Genomic DNA, 27,881 nt, shown 5'->3' on the forward strand with positions numbered 1-27,881 from the left:
TCATACGCTCGTGTCTCCGTCCATCTGTTCCTTGGCCGGAGAGGACCCATTCTCCTGGCTAGCCTCGGGGCCAGGTTTGGCGGGAGGGGGGGGGCTGCCGCCGCCGGTCGGCAGGAGGTTGGCAGACTGCAGCACGGCCTCCGAGTGTTCCCGGGCTTTCATGCGCAGGGCTGCCACGCTGGCGGTGCGGTTGCTCTGGCAGCCATAGGTGGGGAGGAAGGAGAGGCCCATGGGGTCAGGAACGCAGCAGGAGCACAGAGGACTCCCTGGTGGGGAGGAAAGAGATAAGCCAGCGTCAGAGTCAGATAACATGGTGTCGCGACCCCCACAGCGCTATTTGCCTTCAGAAGATGTGCCTTTATTCACAGCAATGGGAGCTGGACTTTTCCTGAGTGTAAAGCAGGAATCAAAGGCCCGGGGGCCGGATGTGGCCCCTGACTTGACTGAATTTGGCTCCTGAACATAAGAACGGCCATACTGGGTCAGACCAAAGGTCCATCTAGCCCAGTATCCTGTCTACCGACAGTGGCCAGCACCAGGTGCCCCAGAGAGGGTGGACCAAAGACAATGATCAAGCGATTTGTCTCCTGCCATCCCTCTCCAGCCTCTGACAAACAGAGGCCAAGGACACCATTTTATCCCCTGGCTAATAGCCTTTTATGGACCTAACCTCCATCAAATTATCTAGCTTCTCTTTAAACTCTGTTATAGTCCTAGCCTTCACAGCCTCCTCTGGCAAGGAGTTCCACAGGTTGACTACACGCTGTGTGAAGAAGAACTTTCTTTTATTAGTTTTAAACCTGCTACCCATTAATTTCATTTGGTGTCCTCTAGTCCTTATATTATGGGAACTAATGAAGAACTTTTCTTTATTCACCACCTCCACACCACTCGTGATTTTATAGACCTCTAACATATCCCCCCTCAGTCTCCTTTTTTCCAAACTGAAAAGTCCCAGTTGCTTAAGCCTTTCTTCATATGGGACCTGTTCCAAACCCCTAATCATTTTAGTTGCCCTTTTCGGAACCCTTTCCAAGGCCAAAATATCTTTTTTCAGGTGAGGAGACCACATCTGTACACAGTACTCAAGATGTGGGCGTACCATAGTTTTATACAGGGGCAGTAAGATATTCTGGGTCTTATTTTCTAGCCTTTCTGAGGTTCAAGACTCCCCCCCCCCAAGCTTAGGGGGGCCCCACACTGGCACTCCAGCCACCTCGCTGCCAGAGCACACAAAATCTGTGTGTGGCCTCTGACTGATTTTTCTGTGGGTCAGAGGCCCCCGACCCAAATCAGACTCCCCACCCCTGAAAAGCCACAATTAGCATCATGATAACATAGAGCTGGCAGGAAAATGGATTTCCCACGTCGGGAAAATTTCAAGCTTTTGAAAAAAATATATATATATATCCGCAGCTCTTCGGAATGAAAACCCAGCATGGAGAGATTTTACACGGCATGCCCTTCTGAAACAAGCGTCGTTTTAACTCCGTTGAAATAGGTTGTTTTGAGAAAATCATGCTGCATTTTGATTTGGACTTTTTTTTTTTGTTGTTGACTTTTTAAAACCAAAATTTATATCCAATAAATTACAGTTTGAAACAGAAAGGGCTTGGGGAATGAATTTCCTTTCCAGAAATGTCAAAATGGTTCCTGCCCCTCCTGCGGATTCTTTTTCCAAACAAAAGCTCATTGAAAACGAGACAATGGCATGAAAAAAAATGAGTGTTATGAACATGGCATTTCCTGCCGAAAAAATCTTGGACCAAGATTTTTCAACTGGCTCGAGTGATAAAACCATTCTGGGCAGATTCCCAGATGCTGTCAACTTCCACCTCTCTGGGCAACTAGTCTCTGCCTTCTCTACGTCCCAGAAGTGCCCGTCTTTCTCTGCCTGCTTTCCCCATGCTGCCACTTCTCAACAAACTGGTAAGTGTGGACTACATAACCCACAACTGGAGTTGTCTGTGACTACTTCTCCTTGCACCACTGAGCAAGCCAGAATCCCATAGAAGTCCCCACTAACATCTCCTTGCCATCTGAAAGGGGTGGGGAGTTCAGGGACAAACTGAGGCTCTGCTGAAGCTCCAACCTGCCCTCTCCTGGGGAGTTTCACAGCCAGAATTATTCCTCCGAGGGATTCCAGCAGTCCCGTAGTTCCTCAGTGCCCCGTTCCCACCCCCAGCCAACATGTTAATCCCCAGCCAGGCCACAGCGCGACACAGCACCCCGGATGCAATGCGGTGCCTGCGTCTGATCGTTCCAAACCAAGGACTTGAATTAATTTCAGCCGTTAATCTCCAAGTTAAATGGCTCATGACAGAGCGATGGATTTTATAACCTGCATGGCGCAGGTATTCCTCCTATCACAGTGCTAACCTCGGTGCTGGGGGTCAGCGGGTGTCTGCCTGAGATGAATTTATAGACAGTTGTTTGTTTTCTGGATATTAGCAAAACTTCTCAGAGACCGCTATTGGATATTAGTTACTTGTCGGCCAGCTTCTGAAGAAGCACGATTAAGCGTGCAGTTTATTCATATAACTGAGCTGTCTTTTTAACCCCTGCAGTACTCCTAGATCCAGAGTGTGAGATCAGTGAAGTGACATTTCTGCAGCACACCTTCACTAATGCAGCTAGGCCGCGGGGAAGACACTCTGGCTATGTCTACACTGGGCCACTTATTCCGGAAAATCAGCCGCTTTTCCAGAATAAGCTGCGAGCTGTCTACACTGGCCCTTGAATTTCCGGAAAAGAATCAATGCTCTACTGTACAAAATCAGCCGCTATTCCAGAAGAACTATTCTGCTCCTGCTCGGGCATAAGTCCTTATTCCAGAACACTGTTCCGGAAAAGGACCAGTGTAGACAGCCCAGTTTTCCGGAAAAAAGCCTCGATCATGAAAATGGCGATCGGGGTTCTTTTCCAGAAAAGCGCGTCTACATTGGCCACAGACGCTTTTCTGGAAAAAGGGCTTTTCTGGAAAAGCAGCCTGCCAATGTAGACGCTCCTTTTCCGGAAAAACTGAAAACGGAATAGTATTCCGTTTTAAGCATTTCTGGAAATTCATGCCAGTGTAGACACAGCCTCTGTGTTCATAGGACAGCCTAGCAAAACCAACTCCCTGAGAGATGGCAGCTATATTGGTCGGAACAGGCCACACCAGCTTTTAGGTCAGTGTAATTTACATCACTCAGGGCATGTCTACACTACAGAGAAGATTGATCCTCTGGAGGCTGATCTTCTAGTGTTCAATTTAGTGGGTCTAGTGTAGACCCCTAAATCGAGTGCTGAGGGCAGCCACCGCTGGCGTCTGGTACACCCCATTCAGCATGGAGTGAGGGAAGCTGAAGGGAGCATGTACTCCCATTGGCCTGCCGCAGTGTAAACGCTGCCATAACTTGGCTTCAGATATGCTGAATCCAGCTACGCATTTTGTCACCTGCCTGCTCTAACAGGCTACCTCCACACTGCAGCGTTATATCAGGATACTGGAGTATCCCGAAATAGCTATCCCGTGTCTTCACAGTAATCCCGTTATTTTGGGCTCGCTGTCCTAACGTCCCTGTAAACCTCATTCCGTGAGGAGTCAGGGGCGTTTCGGAATAGCGCTTTGTTTCGAAATGTGGTGTTGTGGAGACAGTGCCCAACGACAAAATAGGCAATTTCAAAATAGCATCGAAATAAGTGACGTGATTTGTGTAGCTCAAATTGTGTCGCTTATTTCGAGTTACGGTGCAGTGTAGACGCACTCATATCGACCAAGCCTCAGAGGGAATGCTTATTCACACCCTGAACAAGGAAAGTTATTTCGACAAAAAGTGGTCAGGTATACCAGCCATGGCAGATTGCACAAAGCTGTAGACCTCCCAGCCCTTGGCATCCTCAGTCCAAACCTGCAGATGTTGCTGACTTTAGTGACCTGAACATCTCTGCCTTGAGTTTTTGGTAGGGATGTTAAAAAGTTTGCAATTGGGTAACCGCTGACCATTTCTGCGGTTACACAGCTACACACTGCAGGCTCAAGCCCACGGCACAGCCATCTGCCCGGGAGCTGAGAGGGCTGGCCCTACCCCCAGGGAGACGGATGCACTGCACGTTCTGCAGTGTAAGATTTACTGCCACCCCATGCTGCTGCTTCTGTATCCGAGCCGGTTCCCAGCACGCACCGGCTCCCGCCTGCAGCCCCGCTCCCAAGGAGCTGGCTGCCAGCCCGGCACTGTTGGTTCTGATGCAGTGCAGGGTGGTAAGTGGCTCCCCAGGAGCAGGGCAGGAGTCTGCATGAAACCGTTAAGGGTAACCGATACGGTTAACCGTTTACACGAATCTACTTTTACATCCCTATATCAGACCCTGAATTTTGTAGAGACAAGGCGAGTGATCGCAAAGCGGGTCATTCTATATCTGTTCTCATTCTCCGTGGAAATCTATACCCCACCTCCGAAGGACCAGCCCGAGAACGTCAATGCATAACTTTGCTGGACACTAAAAATCACAGACTGTGTAGAGGCACCAGATTTATGGCTCATTACAACAATCTATAACCCCCAGTCCTCTCTGCCCCAAGTTATTTTCTCTTCTCTCCTCCTCCTCTCCACTCCCTGCCCTGCCCGTGACTGAAGACTTATTAACTGGACACCTCACCTTCAAATATGGGTCAACTAAGCTAAACAATCAGCTCCAACTCGTATTTAGCAGGGACATTCTGAGTCCATTTCCCAGACTGGAAGACGCTCTGTATCATAGAATCATAGAATAATAGGACTGGAAGGGACCTCGAGAGGTCATCGAGTCCAGCCACCCACCCTCAAGGAAGGACCAAGCTCCGTCTACACCATCCCTGACAGATGTCTATCTAACCTGTTCTTAAATATCTCCAGAGAGGGAGATTCCACCACCTCCCTTGGCAATTTATTCCAATATTTGACCACCCTGACAGTTAGGAATTTTTTCCTAATGTCCAATCTAAACCTCCCCTGCTGCACTTTAAGCCCATTACTCCTTGTCCTGTCCTCAGAAACCAAGAGGAACAAATTTTCTCCTTCCTCCTTGTGACACCCTTTTAGATATTTGAAAGCCGCTATCATGTCCCCCCTTAATCTTCTTTTTTCCAAACTAAACAAGCCCAGTTCATGAAGCCTGGGTTCATAGGTCATGTTCTCTATACAAGCTTGAAAAAGCTTGAGTCTCTCAGCCAACAGAATTTGTTCCATTAAAAGATATCACCTTATCTAATTTGCCTCTCTAATACACTGAGATGAATATGGCAACAACACAGCCTACTGAATTTTATGGCTTTCTAATTTTAGTAATCAGGTGAAGTTTTGAGCACAGGGAGAAAAAAAGGGTTGATAACAAAATCTGCGCAGTCTGTCACGTGAAATATATAATGTTTGCTACCTACAAGCACACTTATCCCCATCAAAATGCGGCCACCTCTGGGGTGAAATGCAGCAACTTTTTAACAGCACAGAGCAGCACCTCATGACAGCTTAGGAAAGGAAGTTGCACTATGATACTCTACAATTTAAAAAAATGTAATTAGGTTTCTCCGGTCATTGAAGACCGCTGCTTTTTTCTCACTTCTGGCTGATAAACAGGAAAAGAAAATATCCAGAAATTAAATCTCAAAGTGAGAGCTGGCCCAAAGCTCAGCAGGGACAATCCTTATTTGTTTGGAAGTAGCAAAATGGGCCCCAAGCTGGGTGTGGCTGGTAGGTTCTACTGCAATAGCAGCACTAATATGCGACAGTTATTTTAACAATCCAGAGAGGAATGTGAGTAGTCTATTTGTGTCACCATCATCACTTCCCACTGGCCCTCAAGTGCAGTTAAGACTGAAGTTCAGGGCAAGTCTACACTATAAAGTGAAGTAGATGTATTGAACTTTGACCTAACTATGTAAATGTACACACAACGGTCTTCCTTCTGCCGCGGACACTCCTATGCTGACGGAGTAAATCGCCTGGGCGAGAGATGTGAGGCTTAGGTCAATGTATTTGGGGTGACGCGGGGTGTCTTACTTGCATCGCCTGTTGGCTGTCAGTTGGGAGGGGGGGTGAAATGGACAAGAATGTCCATTTCACTGCTGATAGGATTCCGGGTGTAGGAATTAAGGTGGGGGGGAGGGCGTGCCAGCTGTGCTGCCCAGTGCTGAGTGCTCGGGCGGGGGGCTCTTTGCAGAATCCCCAGCTGAACCCAATCAGCAGCCACTGACTCCAATGGCAGCAGGATTAGGCCCCGAATCAAGAAGGAAAAGTCTTGTTGCTTCTTCAAGTCCCTTTCTCGACTCCGCTGGCTCATGTTGGTGAGAACGTTCGACCTCCCGACATCGCGCAATCAGAGTCCGTTGGAACGGAAGGAAATGGGCCCAGGTAGCACAAAAGCGAGACTAGTTTTAATTCTGCCAGTGGTAGGGGAAGAGAGGGGCGGTAGATCAGTCTCTCTCCTTATGAGGCTGCCCGGGCTGAGTTCAGACGAGTGGGAATAGACTCAATCGAATAAGAATAATTTTTGCTCCATGGTTAGCAAGGGATAAAATATTTATCAGTTTTCAGTACCAATCTAGGTTCTTTGCTTAATAATTAGGTCTGTTATTACCCAGTGGCTTTCCGCCGCCGAATGCAAGTTCAGCTACCCCTGGTGAACACATGGCTACCCCCATCAATAATTCATCCATGAACGGCTTGCCTAATTTCCTCTGCCACTAAAAATGCCTGCGTGATGGTGGGTCACATTCCAGTCTCGGTTATCCTGTATAAATCCAGAATAACGTAACTCAAACGAGTGGCATTGCTCCAGGGCAAGGCTGGACCGATACACAGTGGCGAGTGGTGTGAACGGTAGACGTGAGGCCGTGTAAATGGGCAGGAAGTACAATGAAGCCAGAGGAGCTATCTCAGCCTAAGGCAGCATAAACAATGTGAGAATCGGTCCCTGGGCTTTCGACATGCTTCCGTGTGTGCCCGGGGTGCAAGAGTGCATTGATTTCACCGGGATATTCATTCACGTATGCCAGGGAAGGACGCTGCCTGCTGTCTCCCTGCAATAATCGGGGGGTGCATAGACACGAATGGAAAATAGAGTCTCCGAGAGGTAGCTGTGTTAGTCTGTAACTTTAAAAAAAACGGTGGTCCTGTGGCACCTTAGGATGCATCTACCCAGCAGCGTTTTTTCAGAATGACTAACATTATTCCGAAATAATACCGTCCGCGTCTACACACAAGCAGTTATTTTGACATAATGTCGACATAATGTCCAGCCAAAGGACTTCTTACTCAGACTCCTGTAACCCTCATTTTATGAGGAGTAAGGGAAATCAAAGGAAGAGTGCTCTACCTCGGACTTCCTGCTGTGTAGACAGCGCCAAATGCCGAAATAAGCTATTTTGACTTAAGCTACGCAATTGACACAGCTCAGGTTGTATAGCTTATTTCGGAGTTAGCCCTGCTGTGTAGACGCACCCTTAGGGCATGTCTATACTGGGGAGTTATTTCGAAATAACTCCCCTTACTTCAAAATAACAAGGCAAGCATCCACACTACAAGGCCTGTTGTTTCAAAATAAGGGCTGTGTTATTTCAAAAGAATGACTCCTACTTGTGAAGAGGAATATGCCTATTTCAAAACAGTTATTTTGGGAGTTATTATTTCGAAATAACTCATTTTGAAATAATTTCTCAGTGTAAACATAGCCTTAGAGACTAACACAAATATATATATAGGATCATGAGATTTCGTGGGCAAAACCAAGCTCATCTGAGGAAGTGGGTTTTGTCCACAAAAGCTCATGATATTATAAATAAATATGCTGCTGTTATTTTGAAATGACTACTCCCCGGAGTCGTTCAAACTAATTAGTCCCCCGTACTTCCTGAGTATCTAAGGCTATGTCTACAGAGCAGTGTTATTTCGGAATAACCAATGTTATTCCAAAATAACATAGTCCGCGTCTACACACAAGCAGTTGTTTCGACATAATGTCGACATAATGTTGAGCTGGAGGACTGCTTACTCCAATACCTGTAACCTTCGTTATATGAGGAGTAAGGGAAGTCGGGAGAAGAGTCTCTATTTGGAAATAAGTGCTGTGTAGACAGCACCAAAAGTCGAAATATGCTATTTTGACGTAAGCTACGGAATTGACGTAGCTCAAGTTGCGTAGCTTATTTCAAGTTTAGCCCTGCTGTGTAGATGTGCCCTAAGTCGAGGTCTCACATTAAGAGCACGTCTACACAGCACTTATTTCAAAATAGAGCACTCTTCTCCCGACTTCCCTTCCTCCTTGTACAATGAGGTTTACAGACGTCAGAGTGAGAAGCCCGTTATTTTGAATTAATTCTGAAGTAATGGGCTTGCTGTATAGACATGCGCTACGTTACTTCAGAATAACAGATGTTATTCCAAAATAATAATGCTATGTAGATATGCCCTAAGGGAGGCTGCCTCCGATTAATTTTGAGGCTTCCCTGAAGTGTGGATGCGCTATTTTGAAGTAGTTCTTTCAGGAGTTATTATTTCAAAATACACTACAAGATTATTTCGAAATAAGTTAGACATAGCCCAAGATGCCACAGGACTATTTGTTGTTAGAAAATAAAGAGTTGTTCTTAATTACTAAGGGTTCATCTACACAGCAATTAAAAACCCATAGCTAATTTGACCTTAGGCCGTGGGGCTGTTAAATTGCTGGGTAGATGTCTGGGCTCAAGCCCCACAGTCTGACCCTTGTAACTCTGAGTCAGCTGATCGGAGCTGTGCCATAGATCTTTTTTTTTTTTTTTACAATGTAGATGTTCCCTGAGGGCCTGATCTGTCGTCCCCTGAAATCTGGGAGCATCCTCCCATCTAAAGGGAGTCGGATCAGGCTGCATGTGAACTCCTTTCTTTCAAGAACTTTCTGCCTCCTGTATACTAAATTAAAATACACACGTAGGGTTCCATTAAGTTACAGCAAATTCTGCTGACCTGACCGAAACCTCCTTGCATTCCTCTATGACATCATGCTTTAAAGGCTCGGCCGGGCCATAAATATTTAATGTAATAAATACAGTCTGAAATATTTGATCCACTTGGCAGTTTAATTGATCTACTACAGAGACTGACAGGAAAAATTAAATTAGCTCTGTCTTGTCTCAGCCAACAGCACATTTTAATTGTAAAGGTACTTGAACTACAATTTGGGTTTCCAAGAGAACCCTTTTGCTCAGGCTGTGTCATGTTAATGTTCAGAGTCAACCTAACAAAGCAGAACTAGAGCAAAGGCATATATTGATTTAGGAATATTTTTTAAAATACAGATTATTTTAGCTCACTAGTTTAAGAAACACACTTGATTGTCTTCTTTTTGAAAGCCCAAAACTGATCCATCTCCTCCCACAAACTCTTTTGCAGATGAGGGTGAAAGTCTTAGCTGGAGTCTAAAATCTCAAAGACTGGGCAATGGAGTATTTTGCTACTTTCTGTTCCTTGGAAATCCCTGTGTAAAATTCAGGGCTGTTTAATTTACAGCGGTGGACAGGAGGGGAGAGTTTAAATGTTTCTTCTTTATAATATTCAATTGTTTTCTTTCAACTAGTTTGCACCCATGTGAACCCCACGCAGTAACCTTGCTGTTGCTAGCAGGACAGTACAGCAGCCAGTCAACACACAAAATATCGACTTCAAATAGCTATTGAGATCTGATTCAAAGGGAGCCTGACTTTTCATTCCTTGAGCACTACACACAGCCAGTTCACCTCCCTGCAATCAGGTCAGACCAGTGGAAGGGGGAAAGTGGCCTTTTGCTTAACTTTTGTAGCTCTCCCAGACTACCACCGCCTGACCACTAGCGGAACTTCAAACAACCTCCCGCTTGCTGTCCGTTCACATTCCCACAGTGCCCTCGTGTCGAGGTATGTTGCCCACATCTCTTTTCCTCCGGCCACCCGCTCTGCGTTGGATGCTGGGGACATGTGGCGCCTGACCGGTGGCCCTCACTCTGTCTAACGCCACCAGGTTTACCACTGCTGGGTGCCACGGGTGCAGTGCCAAGCAGGCAAAATGGGTCTGGTCCGGTTATTTCAATGTGAGTTTTGGTTGTCATACAATACCGCTTTGGGACGAGGTTAGTCGCGAGGGTTTCATATCCCTGGAACTGTATGCACACATTTGACACGAAAGGGTCGCTTATTTTCCTCTTATTCCTATTACTCGGGCAGTATCTGTGGTGCCCAAACACACAAGAAGAGACTCCAAAGAGTTTGTATCTAGCCTCTTTGTCCCATTTGTGCCAATTCAAAAATCATTTAGGAACATGTGGCCAAATTCTGCCTGGGGCAACGTGGGCAGGGAAACCCACAGAGCCGGGCCTGTATATCTGACGGCAACAATCGTCCTTAGAAACAACCCCAACTTAGCACCTCCCCCTGACTTTTCCCTAAGCAGCTTCAAGTCCTCTCCAAACATTAACCCGGGGCCAACCCTTCGTCTAGTGTGAGGCCGGAAGGAATCTGCACCGGGAAGGATCCAACTCATGAGCCAGGGATCGGGAAGATTGGGATTCCCTCCTCCCACCACCTCTGCCATGCAGATCAGTGTCTCCATCCCCCTGAGGAAAGCCACGGTACAAAGGACCTGACCTCCTTCCCACAGCAAAACTCCCACCTGCTTCACTCAGATTGTAGCTACTTCTCTGGCCCCCTTTGCCATGGTATCTCAGCGCCTCACGCTCTCGCATGCATTTATCCTCGCCACATCCCCGCCGGGTAGGGCAGTGCTACTACATCTTGTCCGTGGGACGCTGAAGCATCCAGCAACCGAATGACGTGCCCAAGGGCTCACAAAGGGAATCGGTAGCAGATCCGAGAGCTGAGCCCAGGTCCATGCTCTGACCACTGGACCAGCCTTCCTCCTTAAAACAGCAGCCCACCTGTGAGCAAAGCAGTGACTTTTCCCCCTTCCCACACCACTGAGTTAGCAGGCGGTCCAGACTGAAATGAGCTGCCCCGCGTCCCATGCGAAGGAAAGCACTTACGCACGTAATTAAGTGCTTTCCTGAAGCAGGATCCAAATTAGTGACAGAGACGGGAAGAGCAGCCCCCTAATTTTACACTTAACAACACTCCCTTCATCTTGTAAACATCAGTTCAAAAATAACGTGGGCTCTTGCATGGTTCTTTCCCCATCTCTCGCTACCCAAGTGACATTTGACAAATGCTCTTCATCTGCCCCTAATAAAAAGTGAAGCCCAGCAGAGCAACATTTCTAGCCCTCTTGCTGGCCACAACACAATTAATCCTCCATGCTTCTCCCCGCTGCCAGCACGGCAGCAAACAAGCCATGAAAGAGACCAATCGGGGTTGCTTTGGAATATCTGCGTCAAATGTGCAACTCTGCTTCTCCGTCCCTGGCGCGGGGCGGCTCTGAAAACAGAGCGAGCAAGCTGGGAGTGAATTATGGAAGTCAGAAGTGTAATTAGTTTTCTCCACATACTCGGCCCCGTGGCGCGCAGGTCCTCAGGAAGTTTCAGCTGGATGGAACGGACGCGCTTTTGGCCTCCGCCGCAAGAATGGCCGAGCACTTCCGCTAAGAACGGAGATTCTTGTTTACACGCATTAATAACCTCCTTCCCATTAATGAATTGCATTCATACGCTCATCCATTAAGGAGGTGCTCCAAGGTCTCTCCATTTAGAACACTCGCTGCTCCTGATGGCTGTTGTTACACAGCCCATAAATAAAGCTAGTATTTCCCCCTTCATAGTTGAGCTCGGCAATTAAATTTGCTAAATGGGCTGGAGATGCGTGGTTGATGGGAAGTGATTGATCTTGGAACAGAGGGGAAACCTAGGAATTGCCAGAGTGGGGATCCAACCAGTCCATTTGCTGATGGTTCCCAAGCTCGGATGCTTTGGTGGCTTAAGGCAAGCTATTTCCTACCCCGGCTCCTTCGCGGATCACTAGTATCCTGAAACATGAGGCTACATCTCCCTCATAAAGTCCGATCCCAATTTAAAATATCATGCTGATTCTTCAACTGATAAAGTGCATCATCTAGCTTGATAGATTCCAAGGCCAGAAGATCATCCACAGAACTTCCCCGCAAGAAATTCCTACAGTAGATTTTTTCGGAAGAACGCCCAGCCTTGATTCAAAAATGGTTAGAGATGGCGAATCCCTGTGACTCTTGGACAAATGCTCCCATGGTTAATTATTCATGCTATCAGAAATGTACTCCTTCTCCCCAGTCTTCAGCTTCCAGCCCTGGGAGAGAGTTAGACCTTTCTCTGCTAGATTGAAGAGACCACTGCTAAATGTTTGTCCCCAAATGTACAGCTCTCATGGGGGAGAGGGTAAAAGAAGCTCCATAACTATCTAAATACGAAAACAACGAGAAGTCCTGGGGCATCTTAGGATATGCCTAGACTACATCCCTCTGTCGCCATACCGATTAGACACACCGAAATCGCCATACTGAGTAGACATGCCTCGTGCAACGAGGTTTACAGGATCGGTCGGAAAAGGCTTTCCTCGCCAACTGACTGCTGCTTTTTGCTGGCAAATTGCCGCATCGGCAAAAAGCGGCGGCCATTTTTATGCTAATGAAGCACGGAATATTTAAATCCCCGCTTCATTAGCAATTTCGGTATGTCTAATTTACATCCCTCTGCTGACAGAGGGATGTAGTCTAGACATACTTTTAGAGACTAACAGATGTATTTGGGCATAAGCTTTCGTGGGCAAAGACCCTCTTTCTCTTTGCATCTGATGAGACTCTAAGAACATAAAACATAAGAACGGCCGTACTGGGTCAGAGCAAAGGTCCATCTAGCCCAGTATCCTGTCTGCCAACAGTGGCCAGCACCAGGTGCCCCAGAGGGTGGACCGAAGACAATGATCAAGTGATTTGTCTCCTGCCATCCCTCACCAGCCTCTGACAAACAGAAGCCAGGGACACAATGTCTAAGATGCCAAGGAATCCTTGTTGCTTTTGCAGATAGGGTATGTCTAGACTACAAGCCTTTTTTGAAAGAGATCATCTAGACAGCCACAAGACTTTCGGAAAAGAGATCCACTTTTTCGAAAGAGAGCATCCAAGCAATCCGGACACTCCCCTTTGAAAAAGCCCTATTTGCATTTAGGAATGCTTTTTTTTTTTTTTTTGAAAGAGCTCTTTCAAAAAAAGGCGTTCTTCCTCATAAAAGTAGGTTTACCAATATGGAAAAAACCACCACATTCTTTCGATTTAATTTTGAAAGACCGTGACGGTAGTCTAGATGCTGGTGAAGGTGGGGGTTTTTTTTCCGAAAAAAGGCCACTTTTTTAAAAAAAAACTCCATAGTCTAGACATACCCATACAGACGAACCCAGCTATCACTCTGAAACGTGTCTAAATACAGTGTCTGATGAGATGACCACTACAGAGGGAGAGGAATTGTGCAGGGTGGTAGAAGGGGTTAATGGGATACAGTTAATATGGGGAGAATACAGGCTGAAAATCAAGAATAGCCTTTTTCCTGGGCCATGACTACTGTTATAGCACTCAGGGTTTGTTTCCTTCGCGGATGGCCTTTGAGTGGGACTGTTACCCTTTGGACCAGGTCTGAATTCCTGAACCAGCAGAGATCTGGAGGTGTTGGGCTCTTTCCCTGAGAGAGCACAGCTGATCTTGCTTTGCTCTACTCTACAGCCATATTCCCTCCTCAGTCAGAAGTAGCACTGCCAAAAAGTAGCAAAGCTGTGCCAAGGAAGTGGTGCGTCCTGAGGAGGAATCCCTGTATCAGATGAGGTTAGGCCAAGATTTCTGGTCTCGGTTGCGTGGCCCCCAGCCCACGACGGCTTGCATCCCAAGGGGGCAGATCCAGGTGGCATTTGTGCGTAGCTTTGGAGAACTAAGACCGGGTGATCCAAAACCAAGAGGAGACAATGTTTTGGTTTCTTTACCTAAGCTGTCCCTAACTGTCGCGATTTCAAGGGGAGGGATGAAAATCAGCCTGGGGGAGGAGAGGTTCGAATAATGGCTAATTAGGTGACTCATCATTATCATCCTGTATTAGTAACAGCATTAATTTTTAATTGCCTTCCCCTAAAACATCAATCAAATATTGTCCACTGGTACCAGCCTGGTGCTGAACGAGATGGCCCAGTGGTCCAAGACCTTCCCGCAAATCCTTTTTCCGACTGGGAACCCCAAAGTAACGGAAACTTTCCAATAATGTCAGCTGTGCATTGCTCATCTGTGAATCGCTGTTTGCCAGGCAGGCTACGTTCCCTGCCTCACCGAGGAACATATTAGCAGGGGCTGTTTTCCCAGGCCTGGGTATATAGATCCCTTGCTCCCATTCACAAAGACACACTGAGCTATGTTTTTCGGTGGAAAGGGCACCTTGATTCTGGAAGCCCTGTCTTGCCCACAGGATGCAAATACTTCAGCTGACCCAAAACCTGTCACTGGTAACCAGCATGACAAAGATCCTAGAGTTTAAAGTCACCTGAACTTTGCAAAAAATAGTACAATCTTCCCTGCAAAATTAGACTCTCCTTTCTCCTTTCTTCTTTCTTGATTCTCCTTTCTCCTCCTTCCTCTGCCCTGTCCTGCCCCCGCTCCCCCAAAATGGAAGGCCTGATTCTGCCACTGTTAATAGTGGCAGACTAGCATCTGCAGTGGAGCATTGCAGACTAGCATCTCACTGATTTCAGCAGGACTTCTCCCAAGAAAAGGTCCCTCTCAGTGGGTGTAACGGTGGCCAAAGAAAGCTCTGAGTGTTCTTGTAACATGATTCTCAAAGCAGTTCCACTTCAGTCGTCTCCAAAGATAAAAATGTAATATCTACGCAGGGAACTGGCATATCATCAATGTAATATCTACCCAGGGGGTGGATTCTTCCCTCTTTCCCCACTGTCCTGGGATACAAATTAATGCCCAAATCAATATAACTTCCTCGTAGTTTGCGGGAAAGGAAGGACAAACCAAGCCTCCAGTGGAGTTGAATTTCGCAAGATGTAAAAATGATTTACAGGCTTCGTAAAACACACTGTCTCCCCCCTTTTTTCCTTGCTCTCACACTGGTGGAAAGCAGGAATAACTCTGTAGCATCCCACCAGTGAAAAGCTATTGCAGCTGAGATGAGGATCATGTCCAAGCTGGGGCTATTGCCCAGTCATTCTAACCCAACTGCTTCCCAGTATCATTTGAGCGATGAAACTAATTTGTCAGGCAGCTCAGGGTGCAATCTGGCAAATAGGAGGTTTATCAACGATGCATCTGAAATGTGCAGCATGGTCAGAAACCAATATTTTACCCACCAGAGCTTTGCTCTAATGATGAGGGTGTCTGCCCAAAAAGGGGTGCTATGAGGTGGCCCAAGATTTGCAAACCTAGGTCCTGGCTCAAGACACCATTTCAAGTCATAGGCTCAGATTGGTAAGGCTACAAGGGGCCTTGACAATCTTCCAGTCTGACCTCCCGAGTAACACAGGCTAGAGAATCTCAGCCAGGAAACGCAAAGTCAAGCACCTACGTACGTGGTTTCCCGACTCAGGGCTTTCGTGAGCAGGGAGAGCAAAAGCAGATTCGCTCCCACAAACAAATCCAGAGTCCATCCAAATTCCATTTGGCTCCATGCTCCAGATGTCCTGCAAGGCTGGTCCCAGTGGTTGGGACCACAGTACAAAAGAGGGAAAGAAGTTTGTTGCATTGGCCCCCGGCCTCTTGTAACTCAAGTCCTGCTCCTATATGCCTGTGCTGAGATGTGCTGGATGACCTACTCCTAGCAAACCCGTCTGTCTGTCTTTCATCACATATGTTGTCCTTTTAAGGCAGAGGTCCCCAACCTTTCGGGGATGCCGGGTGTCTGGGGGCGGGGCCGCTCACGTGCCGGGTGTCCAGGGGCAGGGCCACGCATGTGTCACGCGCCCAGGGCCGGCCCCGCACATGTGCCACGTGCCCGGGGCAGGGGCCACCCATGCACCACGTGCCCAGGGCCGGCCCGCACATGTGCTGTGCGCCCAGGGCGGCCCAGACGATTTGGCGGGCGCACATAAATGCCCCAGCGGGCGCCATGACTCCCACGGGCCCCACGTTGGGGACCACTGTTTTACAGCACCCCTCCTCACAGCAATGAGGTGCTCCTTCAAGAAAGACTGCAAGAGCTGCATTCCCCAACCCGCCACCCCGGGTGCAATTTTCTTAATCCCATTGCATTGTCTCCAGGACCACTTCCGCAGCCGCTGGTCTTTGAGGGAGGCCTTTGCAGGCATGGAGCAGGCCTCGTCTACACTGGCATGTTTTGTGGCCAAAAACTGCCCTATGCGTTTCCTCCCATATCTGGCCCCACGTACACCAAAGCTAAAAAAAAACCCTATTGAATCATAGAATCTTGGAACACTAGGACTGGAAGGGACCTCGAGAGGTCATCGAATCCAGTCCCCTGCCCTCACGGCAGGACCAAGCACCATCTAGACCAGGGTGGGGAACCTCAGGCTCAGAGGCTGGATGTGACCCCCAGCTTGCCTGGATCCGGTCCCCGAGGCTCAGGGCTCCCCCTCAGTACTGGGGATCCTGCACTGGCACTCCATCCTCCCCGCAGGGCTGAAACACATAAAATCCACTAGCCTGGCCCCCCCAGGCTCTGGTGCGGGAAGGGAATGAGAGGAGCATCTTTCTCCTTCTCACTCGGGGCCACGTCAGTGAGGGATGGGTGGTTTGTTTTTTCTTCTCACTTTTGTGTGGCCCCTGATGGATTCTTCTGTGGGTCAGCAGCTACCAACACAAAAAAGGTTCCCCACCCCTAATCTAGATCAGCTCTGCCAAATGTCTATCTAATCTGCTGCTAAATATCTCCAGTGATGGAGATTCCACAACCTCCTTAGGCAATTTACTCCAGTGCTTATTAACCACCCTTAATTAATGGAGATTGCCTATCTCCTAGAACAGACCTTGAAAGGTCCAGTCCCCTGCCTTCATAGCAGGAGCAAGTACTCTCCCTGACAAATTTTTAACACAACTCCCTAAACGCCTCCCCAAGGGTTGAACTTCCAACCCTGACTTTAGCAGGCCAATGCTCACACCACTGAACTATCCCTCCCCCCTTGACACTTAAGAAGTTGATGCTAATGTATGAAATAAAAATTCTCATTTGAGTTTGAGAGGAATGGATCCGTGCATCTAGAAGCGTGTCTACTCTGCAGAGTTTTTTCAGAAAAATGGCCGTTTTTCTGAAAAAACTTAATTCATGTCCACATTGCAATCATGTTCTTTCGGAAAAAAAAATGTGAAAGAACAGAGGAGTTTTTCTGGTGTTGGTAATCCTCTTTCTATGAGGAAGAAACCTTTTTCCAAAAGAAGATGCGTGTGAACGGGGAAGAGGGAGTTCTTTTGAAAGAAAAGGAAAGAGGAAAAGGCACAGGTGCCCTGGTAGCCATTCTGTTCATAGTAATCACAACTTAAATGTGAGATAGCACGAATTCAGTGTGGACGCTATCATTCAAAAACAGATCGTTTTTCGTGCACTTTGGCAGTGTGGACGCTCTCTTTCAGAAGAAGTTTTTTTGGAAGATCTCTTCCGGAAAAGCTTCTTCTGAAAGAAGCCTGCAGTCTAGACATAGTCTGAGTGTCATGCTTGAGTTATCCACTACACAGTCTTAAAGCCAGCATTGGTTTTGTAGATATAGAAACAACGGCTGCCTTTGGCCCGGAAGGCAAAGCTCTGCATTTGCAAATATTAAAAGGCACCCAGATACGTGTATTGAAATGAAACACTTGTTATCAGTCCAAGTCGCTTGAACACAAATCAAGTGTTTTCTGACGGGGACACGGTTCGGTTTTGACTCCGAGGAGATGCACTTCACCGTGGGGTAACTCCCCTTATGAAATGCGTTTCATACACAGGGATATGTCATGTGGCCCAGAGATGTTCCACTTTGTGCTTGGCAGTCTTATGGAACTTCATGTCTTCTAAAATCTATAAATTGAATTCATCCTGGTTACACCCCTCGCCTTATAAATTGCTCGGCAAAGAACAGCTAATGGATCGGCTGGTAATTTATTTTTGAAAGATGCAGACTGCAGCATTTTGGCAACCTTAAGAGGCCCGGAGAGTGAGTGTTCCCATCTCGAGGCACGGGCCCAAAGTAACGGGAAATTACCTCCATCTAGCCCCACGCACGGACACTCAAGCAATGTAAGTCTTGCAAGAGATCCTGCCATGCCGGAAGATGAAGTTGGGGCTTTGTGCAGAGTTCCTCTGCAAAAGCAATAGCCCCAGACTACGGGTGGGCTGCTCAGCAATAGTGCCAGGCCACGGATAATGCCAACGGAGGTGGACAACTAATTTATTGGTATGAGATTGAATCTAAAAAATACAGGTAAAGTACGGCTTAAAGGGCCAGCTCTGGTTGACTTTACTCCTATGAGTCAAACCACTAACTTCAGTAGGTCTAGATCGCGGCTACTCAACTTTGGAAGCCCCGGGGATCACGATGATACTCTCAGCACATGCCGAGGGCCGCAACTTAAGTGTGGTTGCATCCACATGCAAATATATGCAAATAGCTTCTTTCACACTGACAGGCATGAATACAAAGATGAAGGCAAGGCAACACAACACGCAGGCCCCATTGAAGTCAGTTCTGCTGATATTAACAAAATGCAACATTGGCCCGATCTCCACCCATATCACGGCACTTTTAATGAGCAATGACAGTCCAGGAAAGTAACGACTAAAACACGTATTCACAGAAGACCATTGTATTGACTACTTTTTTGGTTTGGCTCCCATCCGTGGGCTGCAAACAATCAGCCACGGGCCACGTGTTGAGTAGCCCTGGTCTAGATGCTAGAGCTGAGGCTCTCAAACTTTTTGGCCCACTGCCCACCCTGCTCTACGCAGACCTTTCCGCGGACCCCAGACAATCAACCATGATGACAAAATGGGCACAGGAGGGGGTAAGGGTGCAGGGTTGACTGGAAGGGAGGGTGCAGGAGTGGGCTGAGGGTGCAAGGGTCCCAAGAGGAGGGAGTGTATGGGGGGTGGGAGTGCAGCATCTGGGGAAAAGGAGGAGAGGGGGGTGCTTATCTGGTTCCGTGCCTCCTGCTGCTCTCAAACACCACCCCCTGCTGCTCCCATTGGCCATGATTGTGGCCAATGGGAGCCATGGGGAAAGCCTCCAGGTGAGTGGTTTCCTGCGCTGCTGTTCCCCCAGACAAGAGGGAGGAGAAACTGCAGCGCACGGAGTCACTTTCCTCCCCTTCAAGCCGGATCCCTGAGGCTTATGCCCTCAACCCCACAGCGGGAAGCTGGTGCTGCCACTTCAACCTTTGGGGCGGGCAAAACAAGAGCACCAGTGCAGGCTCCCCACTTTCAGGGGAAGGCAAAGCCCGTGGCCCACCTGCAAGGTGGTTGCTGGCCACTAGTGGTCTACGGACCACGCTTTGAGACCCACTGTGCTAGAGTAAGGAGAGCAGGCGTGGGCTACAAATAATACAAACTATTGAAGGAAGACCCAGTTGTGTCCCCATCACTCACATGGAAAGCCCCACCTGAGCGTGGAGAGGCAGGCTTTGGCTTTCCCTGGGAGCAGGGCCTTTTACCCAGAAAAATCCGCTTTGGCCCTTCCCTCCCCATTTGAACACAAGCACTGTACCTTTGAGAGAAGCGACGTGCGACAGAGCCTGGGCGTAGGTGGCTGTGTTGAGAAGAGTCCCCGGCAGACACGAGGGGAAGAAGGGCCCAGCGGGGCCAACGGATCGGCTTAGGCTGACAGAGGAGAGAAAGTAACTTAGAAAAACGGACGTGTTTGGCGGGGGCACTGAGCGGGGTTGGGCACATTTAAACGGACACCGTATTCATGCATTCATGACCCTTACCTCTGCTGAATCTCTAGGCTCTCCTTCTTGTTCCTAGTTTGTTCAACCGGAGACGGGGAATTCAAATTCCTTACTGGGGGTGCCACCTCCGCCATCGTTTCTTTTGAGCCTTCCTGGTCTGAGGCGCCTCGTTCCGTCTTCCTCCATTTAGCCCGGCGATTTTGAAACCATACCTAAAAGAAGAGCGTCGTCAATGACAAATGCCCTCTTTAACCGGACACGAAGCAACAAAGCCGTTTGTGAATTACTGTAGGATAATCACTTGCAGCTAGCCTAAGGCCTCGCCTTTTCTCTTGCGAGGCAATCCAATAGGTCCACAGCAGGCTTTTTGCTGAGCTCTTAGGAACACCAGCACTTCTGTCTCGGAAAGCCAAGCTGGGTTTAAAAATATCCCTATTGAGTGTTTTTAAACACACGTTTCTTCGGTAGTAAGGCCGCAATCCAACACAGTGTCCCGTGTCGCCAAAACACATTCGTAGGCGCTTCACTTTCATTCCCCTGGACTTTTTGGGGCTTAAAGTTAAGCACATGCTAAAGTGCTCCATTCTAAGGACTTAGATGGTTTCAGGCCTCAAGCTTTACTAAGTTTCAGTTGGGATCAAAGAGTTTGGGGATGAAAAGGCCTAGAGAATTCATTTGCTCCATCCGGTTTCTAGTGATCAGAATTTGTGTCCAGTCCACATTTAAATGTCTCAAGGGACAGTAAATGATTTTTGCAGAAGATTATTCCAGTCTAACAGACGTCCCTGTCAAACTTTTCCCAGCTATTCAGCCTAAATATCCATGTTCTTAATTTCATTGCATTACTCCTAGTTCTCAGCCTCCACATTATTTTTCTCCCCGCTTAGTGTCCTTCAAATAGTTACACTGGTTGATAATGCTGAAATCTTCCTCCCGCCCGCCCGCCTCCCACCCCCCAGCTTCCCTTGGGCAGGAAATGCACCATTTAGTACATGTTCACAATAGGGCCAGCATTGTGATTATAATTACTATTCTCCTGCAACTTCGTTTTTATTTAGCTGGCTTTTAATTGCATGTATCAGCACACGGTGAATAATGATTTTTATCTATATTCTAAATTTCGGGCAGTTAAAGGCAAAGCAAACGGCAGACACTTTCCTGCGTCTTAATTGAATGAAGGTCACAGCTATAACAACATTTAATTGAGCTATTTTTCATTATCATATTTTAATGACTTTGCACTGACAGTTGCCTGCTTCTGAGGAAAAACCATGATGAAGTCGTTTATTTCCCTATTTAGTTATTGTTTGACAACATCATCTTCGATTAAGACTCGGCTTTAGAGCACATTAATCATATTTGAATGAGCAAGGGGTGTAATGTAAACATATCTCCCATCCTCTGTGTTTCCCTGTGTCCCTGCATGAAAGCAGACTAAACAAATGCCGGCATCTATTGTCTGTTTGCATAATAGCCAACAAGGCGACACACCAACCCTCAGCAGCCTTAATTCTCCCCTCCCCTATCTCACCCCTGCACCTTCCAGGGAGAAGTTATGATCTTCCACTTCTGAATGCTCGGTAATTGTCCCATTTATCTCAATTTGCCGTTCAGTCTTTAGGCACCAATAGCCAAAATGGCATTATTATAAAAAAATTAAAAAAAAGAAGAAGAAGAAGAAGAAGAAACCAGCACCTACAATGCACTGGCAAAAGGAGATTTTCAATCCCAAATAATAATCAGTTTAATTTGCCCACATATGACCAATGATTCATGTTCCGATTTAATAATCAGGATCGCCTAATCTGATTATAGGAGAAATAATTTGTTTACAATCCCCAATTTATTGCGGTGAATTCCATTATCTCTCTTCAGCCATTGGGTTTTAAGAGATACTAACATGACCCTGGGGAACAAAAGGCAAGCTATTATATTTCCTACAATTAGATCTTTGCATAGTCTTAACCCCCAGCACCTACATGGGGGGAGGGGGGTTACAAGCATGCTGAAAAGCCCTATAAATAAAATGAATACATAATTGTACTCAAAGAATAGCTTGCAAACCAGCGGTGGATGCTTGCAGAATTGCATGCCTCCTCTGCCTATGTCTGCAGGATTGCTGCTCTCAACAGAGTTTGGAAACACTTTATTTAAAGTGAAGCCGGGTGGATATGGGGAAAAGAACACTTACTTTTAAGAAGGAAGGCCGTGCTAATTGCAGGATCAAATTCACAGTGTTTGAATAGCCCTGCCAGCTTTTCTAAGCCACCTCAAGCATTTTGAAGGGAGAGTGGAAGGGGAGGAAAAGTTAAAGTGAAGCAGAAAGCAAATTCTGGCAACTGGACTCGGTGCAATTGACTAACTGGGTACTGATGGTCAAAGCTGCTTTGGAGAATCACGTCTCAGCTCTCTCTTCTTTTATTATTATTTTTTCCAAAGCAAGGAAATGGATGTGCATTGATGTAATTTAGTACCTTAGAGACGCGGACAAATTAGTGTAGAACATTATCACTAGTTAATTATGAATGACCGATTAATCAACCTAATCTAATATTCCACATTATGTTGATGTTATTAAAGTGCATCATGAAAATGACAGATCGTCTTCATTTGCTTTCTTTGGCCAAATGTGCACTCTTGCAGTCATGATGTCAAAGGGGGAGGGGGGAAGAGGAGAGTTAAATAATTCACCAGCGTGTTTACCTGCACCCTGGCTTCTGTGAGGTTGATTTTCATGGCCAGCTCTTCTCGAGTGAAGACATCGGGGTAGTGGGTTTGAGCAAACACAGCTTCCAGGGCCTCCAGCTGGAGACAGGAGAGGAAACGTCTGTGAAGAGCAGCAGTTTGGGCTTGCTGCCTGCGTGGGTGGCTGGGGGTTGGGGCGATCAGGGTGCAGGGTTCCCCATAGCACAGCCCCAGGGCAGAGGGAGCCAGGCTGGAGGGGACAGGCGCTGGAGCCCAGAGGGTTTTCCTGCGCTCTGCGGGGAAGGGCAAGTGTGCCTGTACCTGCTGCAGGGTGAAAGTGGTTCTGTTCCGGCGTTGTTTCCTGCGTAAGAAGCCGTCGTCAAAGTCTCCCGTGGAGTGGCCTCCGAAGGGGGCAGAACCTGGGGGAGGCAGAGACAGGAGCTGAGCAATGTGGGGCGCTGTGTCCAGAGCGCCGCGGGTCACCCGGGGCTGCCTGCGCCCTGCAGCGCGCGCACTAGAACCTCGGGGCGCTCTCAAGCCGGAGTCACTCCGGAGTCACTGCACTCCAGCGGGCCCTGTGCCCACTGGCCCGTCTTTGTCTCGAAAACACCACTAAAAGGACACAACTACACACATCCACGCGGCCTCTCCATTTACCCAGCGCCTGGCACAATGCGCGCAGGGGCTGGAGGCGGACACTCCGCTGTGAATTTGAGTTTGGGAGGGTTGGAGGGGGGGGGGGAGCAATCAATCCATGTCACTCCAGGACTCTGAAGGAGGTCGGGGGCACTGCTACGGAAACAGAGGTGGGAGCACACAAGCTATGGGGGTCTCTCTGGGCATGCCCCCAAAGGAACAGAGAGGGGTGTCTGCTTTCAGGCGCTCAGCTCCTTAAACCTGTGTGTTGTGGTTTATGCTCCCTTAATGAAAGAAAGAAAGAAAGAAAGAAAGAAAGAAAGAAAGAAAGAAAGAAAGAAAGAAAGAAAGAAAGAAAGAAAGAAAGAAAGAAAGAAAGAAAGAAAGAAAGAAAGAAAGAAGACAAACCTATACAAAAGAAATGATTGATCTCCCTCTCACAAATTGATTCTTCTTCTTCTGCACCTTGGGGCAGGACATCTACCGACACATATTATATACCCCGACTCTATCAGCGCATCCCATTCATTATGCTTAAATTAACTTCTCTCGCCATCAAATGCACATTATTTACCTGAACGGCTCCACCCTGACATACATGTGCGTTCATTTCCCACTCGACCACAACGCTTGGGCTCTCCAGTGTAAATCGGAGTCACCCCGCATTGCACGGATCTGAATTAACAGTGAACTTTTCACCTGGCGGACTGCATTCATTTCCCTCGATAATTTATGCTGGCGATTCAGTGGCGTGTGTTTGTCAAAGACCAGGGGGAACCCTTTGCGTGCGGGCACAGGGGGAAAAAGTCCCTCTCTGTCTATTTTACATGGTTAAAAAAGAATAAAACAAGAGCCCTGCAACCTGGCGAGACGGAGCGCGGATCGAGCTCCCTTTTAGAAACAAACCCGGTGTTTTCAGAATTAGAAGCGGGTTTGCAAAGTCTCAGATCAGCGCGTTCCATGTTGGTCAATGGACACAACTCATTTTGTACAACCCCCCCCAGGGAACACGAGAGCGAAGGCTTTGCCTGCTAACCCAGCCGCCTGAAAAGCCGAACGACCTGTCCTTGCACGCAGGAGTTTATGTCTGTACAGCTCCTAGCACAGGGAGGTCCTAGTGGATCATCCGGGCGTGACCGCGTTCGAAATAAATCGTAATCGTAGGAATCCCAGCCGTCTGCTGAACTTTGAAGAGTGGGGAACTACGGCTCTGCGGTGCTGGTGTTAGCCAGACTTCGCCCTAGGGCCATCGCTGTTATTCCGAATTCTTGTACAAGGGTTTTCTAACAGCAGCACCGATGGCTCTCCCATAATCCAGCTCGAACCCTGGGGGTCCACTGAGGAACGCCTCCCGTTGGTGGAGGGCTGGAGATGGGGAGGCAAACTAGTCTAGATTGAAGCAAAATCAGACTACCCCAGACTAACACGGCTACATTTCTATCACTAGTCTAGATTGAAATCAATGCAGATTTGAACAGAACCGTTTCGTGTGTCGGTGGGCCCCAAAAACTTAGCATTATTTAAATGGGGTTTTTATCCCTATTTTCCTTTCCCTCGCCTAACAACAAAGGAACATGCGCGAGTTATTTGGTCAAGGGGCTCGTGGCCCCAGCTTAATTCCCCCCCCCCTCCCCTTTTAGGCATATTTTACACTTGATGGTGTTCACAATAGTACTTGCTCAGAAATCACTAAACAAATTCTTTAAACCTAATACGACTAATTAGCCGAGTGGCATGCTGGCATTATATTAGAATGCAATTTGGCACGTGTAAATTGCCAAAGAGCTGTTACAACGTGCGAGAAGAGTTGTTTTAATCTACCACGGGCATGCATTTTGCACGTGTGTTCATTCTGGAACTAAGAATGAACTCATCTCATCCACTCCTCTATAGATGCTTGGAGACCCTCGGAGTGCTCTGCAATAGGATCTATATTTTAAAAAAAAGCATAAATTCATAACGTGTCAGTTTCTCTTCTGCCCACACAGCCCGAATCTGCAGGCCAGAAAGCCAGGATGCATACATAGTGTGCAGAAAGTTTTTCACTCCGCATGCACAGTGGCTAATAATTGAGTACCTCGCTCGGTTTCCTAACTAGAGATCCTAGGCAGAGAAAAGTGAACCATTCGCGACTCGATTGTCAGAACAAAATATCCTTTTGCGTGGAAGGGGACGCTAGAAGAGCATTTTTTTAGCTAAAAAAAAAGAATTTGTCTTAAATTGACAAGATCCTATTTTTCCAAAATGGTATAAAAATCGCACCACGTGAAAACTGATGGCGAAAGAATTTATTTGTAAGGCTCTTGTGGAAGGGAGGTGCTGGCAGCCTTAACTCCAGCCCATATGCCTCGTTTCTGCTCCCTGATTTCAAGTGAAACCCACTTTCAGTAGGTGAGTGGCAGAATTTCAGGACGGATATTTACAAGATCGCTTCGGACTGATCTCCCCACACAGCCCGGCCGCTGGGTGCTCGTGTCGATGTTTCGAAGCGTTGGGGGCTTGTCTGCTTTTCCGGGATGCGCCGCATGAGCCCAATCGTGGGGTCAGGGGAGTCTGGGGGGAGCCGCGCCTAAAACAGTTGGGCGCGCCGGTGTCACAGGGAGGCGAGTGCAACGCTGGGGACTCAAAAATCGTGAGCAATCGCCCATCAGGGGAAGCGATCGGGCATCTTCGGCCCGCTGCCTCGACTTTGCAGGCTAGTTCTGGGGGTGGCTGAAAAGAGGGGGGAAGATCCACTCTGCTGGGTGAAAAGGGACCATCAGGCGAATTAGCCCCACGCGAGTTTCCCCGCCTCGGATGAACTTTCAATGAGTTGAATCGGGTTTTAGTCCCAGACAAGACGCGCAGCCTCGGCCGGGCAAATCGGGTCCCGGGGTGACAGCGCCGGCTGCGGATCGTTCTCCAAAAGCCCCATTTGAAGCCCTTGTCTACTCCCTCCGCAGCGCGTCTGGAAACCAGCATGAAAGATTTATGCGGCCCCTTTGGCTACCGGGGGGAGGGGGCCCGAAAGGGTCCCGATTACAGCCGTGAAGCCAACATCTGTGCTGGGAGGGGAGGGAAGCATTTTCCTTGGTCGCCTGCGGCGGTTCTGGGGGCTCCCTAGCTACAGAGGGGAGGCAGGTGGCAAAATGTCACGGGGGGGGGGGGGGAGACAACAAAAACTAGGCACTTCCAACATAAATCACATTAAACACACAGACACACTCACACAGAGACACACACACACTCATACACACAGAGACACACACACAGACACACACACACACTCATACACACAGAGACACACACACACACACTCACACAGAGAGAGACACACACACACACACTCACACAGAGAGAGACACACACACACTCACACAGAGAGACACACACACACTCACACACAGAGAGACACACACACACTCACGCACAGACACACACACACACAGAGACACACACACACACACTCCGGTACTTACACGAATTCGTGCGACAACACTCACCCTCTAACTGCGGGGGACAGTGGAAGTAAAACATTGTCAGGAGCCGGGCGAAGGCCGGCGCTGCCCGGAGCTGCGGGAGAAACGCCAAAAGAGTCATGCTCCTGAACGGAAAACGGGTTTTAAATAAATCAGCTCCCCTTTTCCTCTCCCCCCCCTCCCCTTCGCACCAAACAGCCACAAGCCCCGGCAGCGAGAGATCATCTGGCGATAAACAATTATTAATGGCTAGATAATTAACTGCGCTCTCCGAGAGAAACTTTGGGATGAGCCCTCACCCCCGGCTCACCATGCATCAGAAAATGAATCTTTCCAAGACCGCAGACAGTGATCTTAAAAGAACTGAGAATGGATTGCTAGTGGACAGCAACTAACAGAAGTTTGTTTTTGTTACATTCTATCTAACTATCCATCCATCCCCATACACCCCCTCTATCTATCTATCTATCTATCTATCTATCTATCTATCTATCTATCTATCTATCTATCTATCCTCATACACCCCATCTATCTATCTATCCATCCTCATACACCCCCTCTATCTATCTATCTATCTATCTATCTATCTATCTATCTATCTATCTATCTATCTATCTATCCTTCCCCATAAAATCTATCTATCTATCTATCTATCTATCTATCTATCTATCTATCTATCTATCTATCTATCTATCTATCTATCTATCCTTCCCCATAAAATCTATCTATCTATCTATCTACAAATAAAACACATAAAGGAGAACCATCCAGAGCTAGGAAGGGATAGACTCTGTAAAAAGAAATAAGTTATTTTCCAGTCTAAACTATTCTGACCCACGCAGACAGCAGCTAAAAAAACCAAAACCCCAAACAAAAAAAAACCTGTCATTGCTCTAAAGCCTGTCTTCATTTCAAATGATCCAATCCACTGGAAGCTGCATTCACTTTGGGCACCCGTTTCCTCTGAAGCAAAGAACTCCTAGCCTGCAGACAGCGTGTCATCCCGAATCCAGGAGGGAAGAGAGAAGCAAAAACCGTTTTTCATACCTCAACCAAAGAGAAGCAAAAATCCCCAGGAAGAGGTGGGGTGGTTTTGTAATTGGAAGAAGACGCTGGGAGTCGTTGGCTGCAGAGACAGAAGGGCTCTGTGGAGTTGGGGAAGTGGCCAGATGTCTTTATATCTGTCTACAGCCTGCTCTGCCTCTCAGCACTTGCCTTTATAATCTCACGCATAATTGGCCTTAATCTGATTATTTCCAGCGCTGTCTACAGTGAGTAACTTGGATAGGTCTATTGGGCC

General features: G+C 47.7%; 1 protein-coding gene across 2 annotated transcripts; it reads right to left on the reverse strand.

Moving 5' to 3' along the window:
• DRGX (dorsal root ganglia homeobox) lies at positions 1-27,757 on the reverse strand. 2 transcript variants are annotated; one of them, XM_075934666.1, is made up of 7 exons: positions 27,629-27,757; positions 26,606-26,675; positions 22,809-22,906; positions 22,506-22,607; positions 19,842-20,014; positions 19,619-19,731; positions 1-266 (listed from the first exon to the last, which is right to left on the reverse strand). In XM_075934666.1, the coding sequence occupies exons 2-7, from the start codon at positions 26,637-26,639 to the stop codon at positions 1-3; spliced, it is 786 nt and encodes a 261-aa protein (XP_075790781.1). In that variant the 5' UTR covers positions 26,640-26,675; positions 27,629-27,757. The 2 variants fall into 2 exon arrangements, with proteins under 2 accessions (XP_075790781.1, XP_025037947.2); XM_025182162.2 differs by lacking the exon at positions 27,629-27,757 and having other exon boundaries at positions 26,606-26,716.
• Positions 27,758-27,881: the final 124 nt, after the last annotated feature.

Source organism: Pelodiscus sinensis, chromosome 8 (assembly GCF_049634645.1).
Source record: "Pelodiscus sinensis isolate JC-2024 chromosome 8, ASM4963464v1, whole genome shotgun sequence".
Classification (NCBI taxonomy): Eukaryota; Metazoa; Chordata; order Testudines; family Trionychidae; genus Pelodiscus; species Pelodiscus sinensis.

Coding starts and splice junctions, on each gene's coding strand:
- DRGX (XM_025182162.2), bottom strand. CDS start 26,702: ATGACTCTTTTGGCGTTTCTCCCGCAGCTCCGGGCAGCGCCGGCCTTC. Junction 22,907..26,605: donor CTGTCCCCCGCAGTTAGAGG/GTGAGTGTTGTC, acceptor TGCCTCCCCCAG/GTTCTGCCCCCTTCGGAGGC. Junction 20,015..22,505: donor TCACAGAAGCCAGGGTGCAG/GTAAACACGCTG, acceptor CTCTTCTTTTAG/GTATGGTTTCAAAATCGCCG.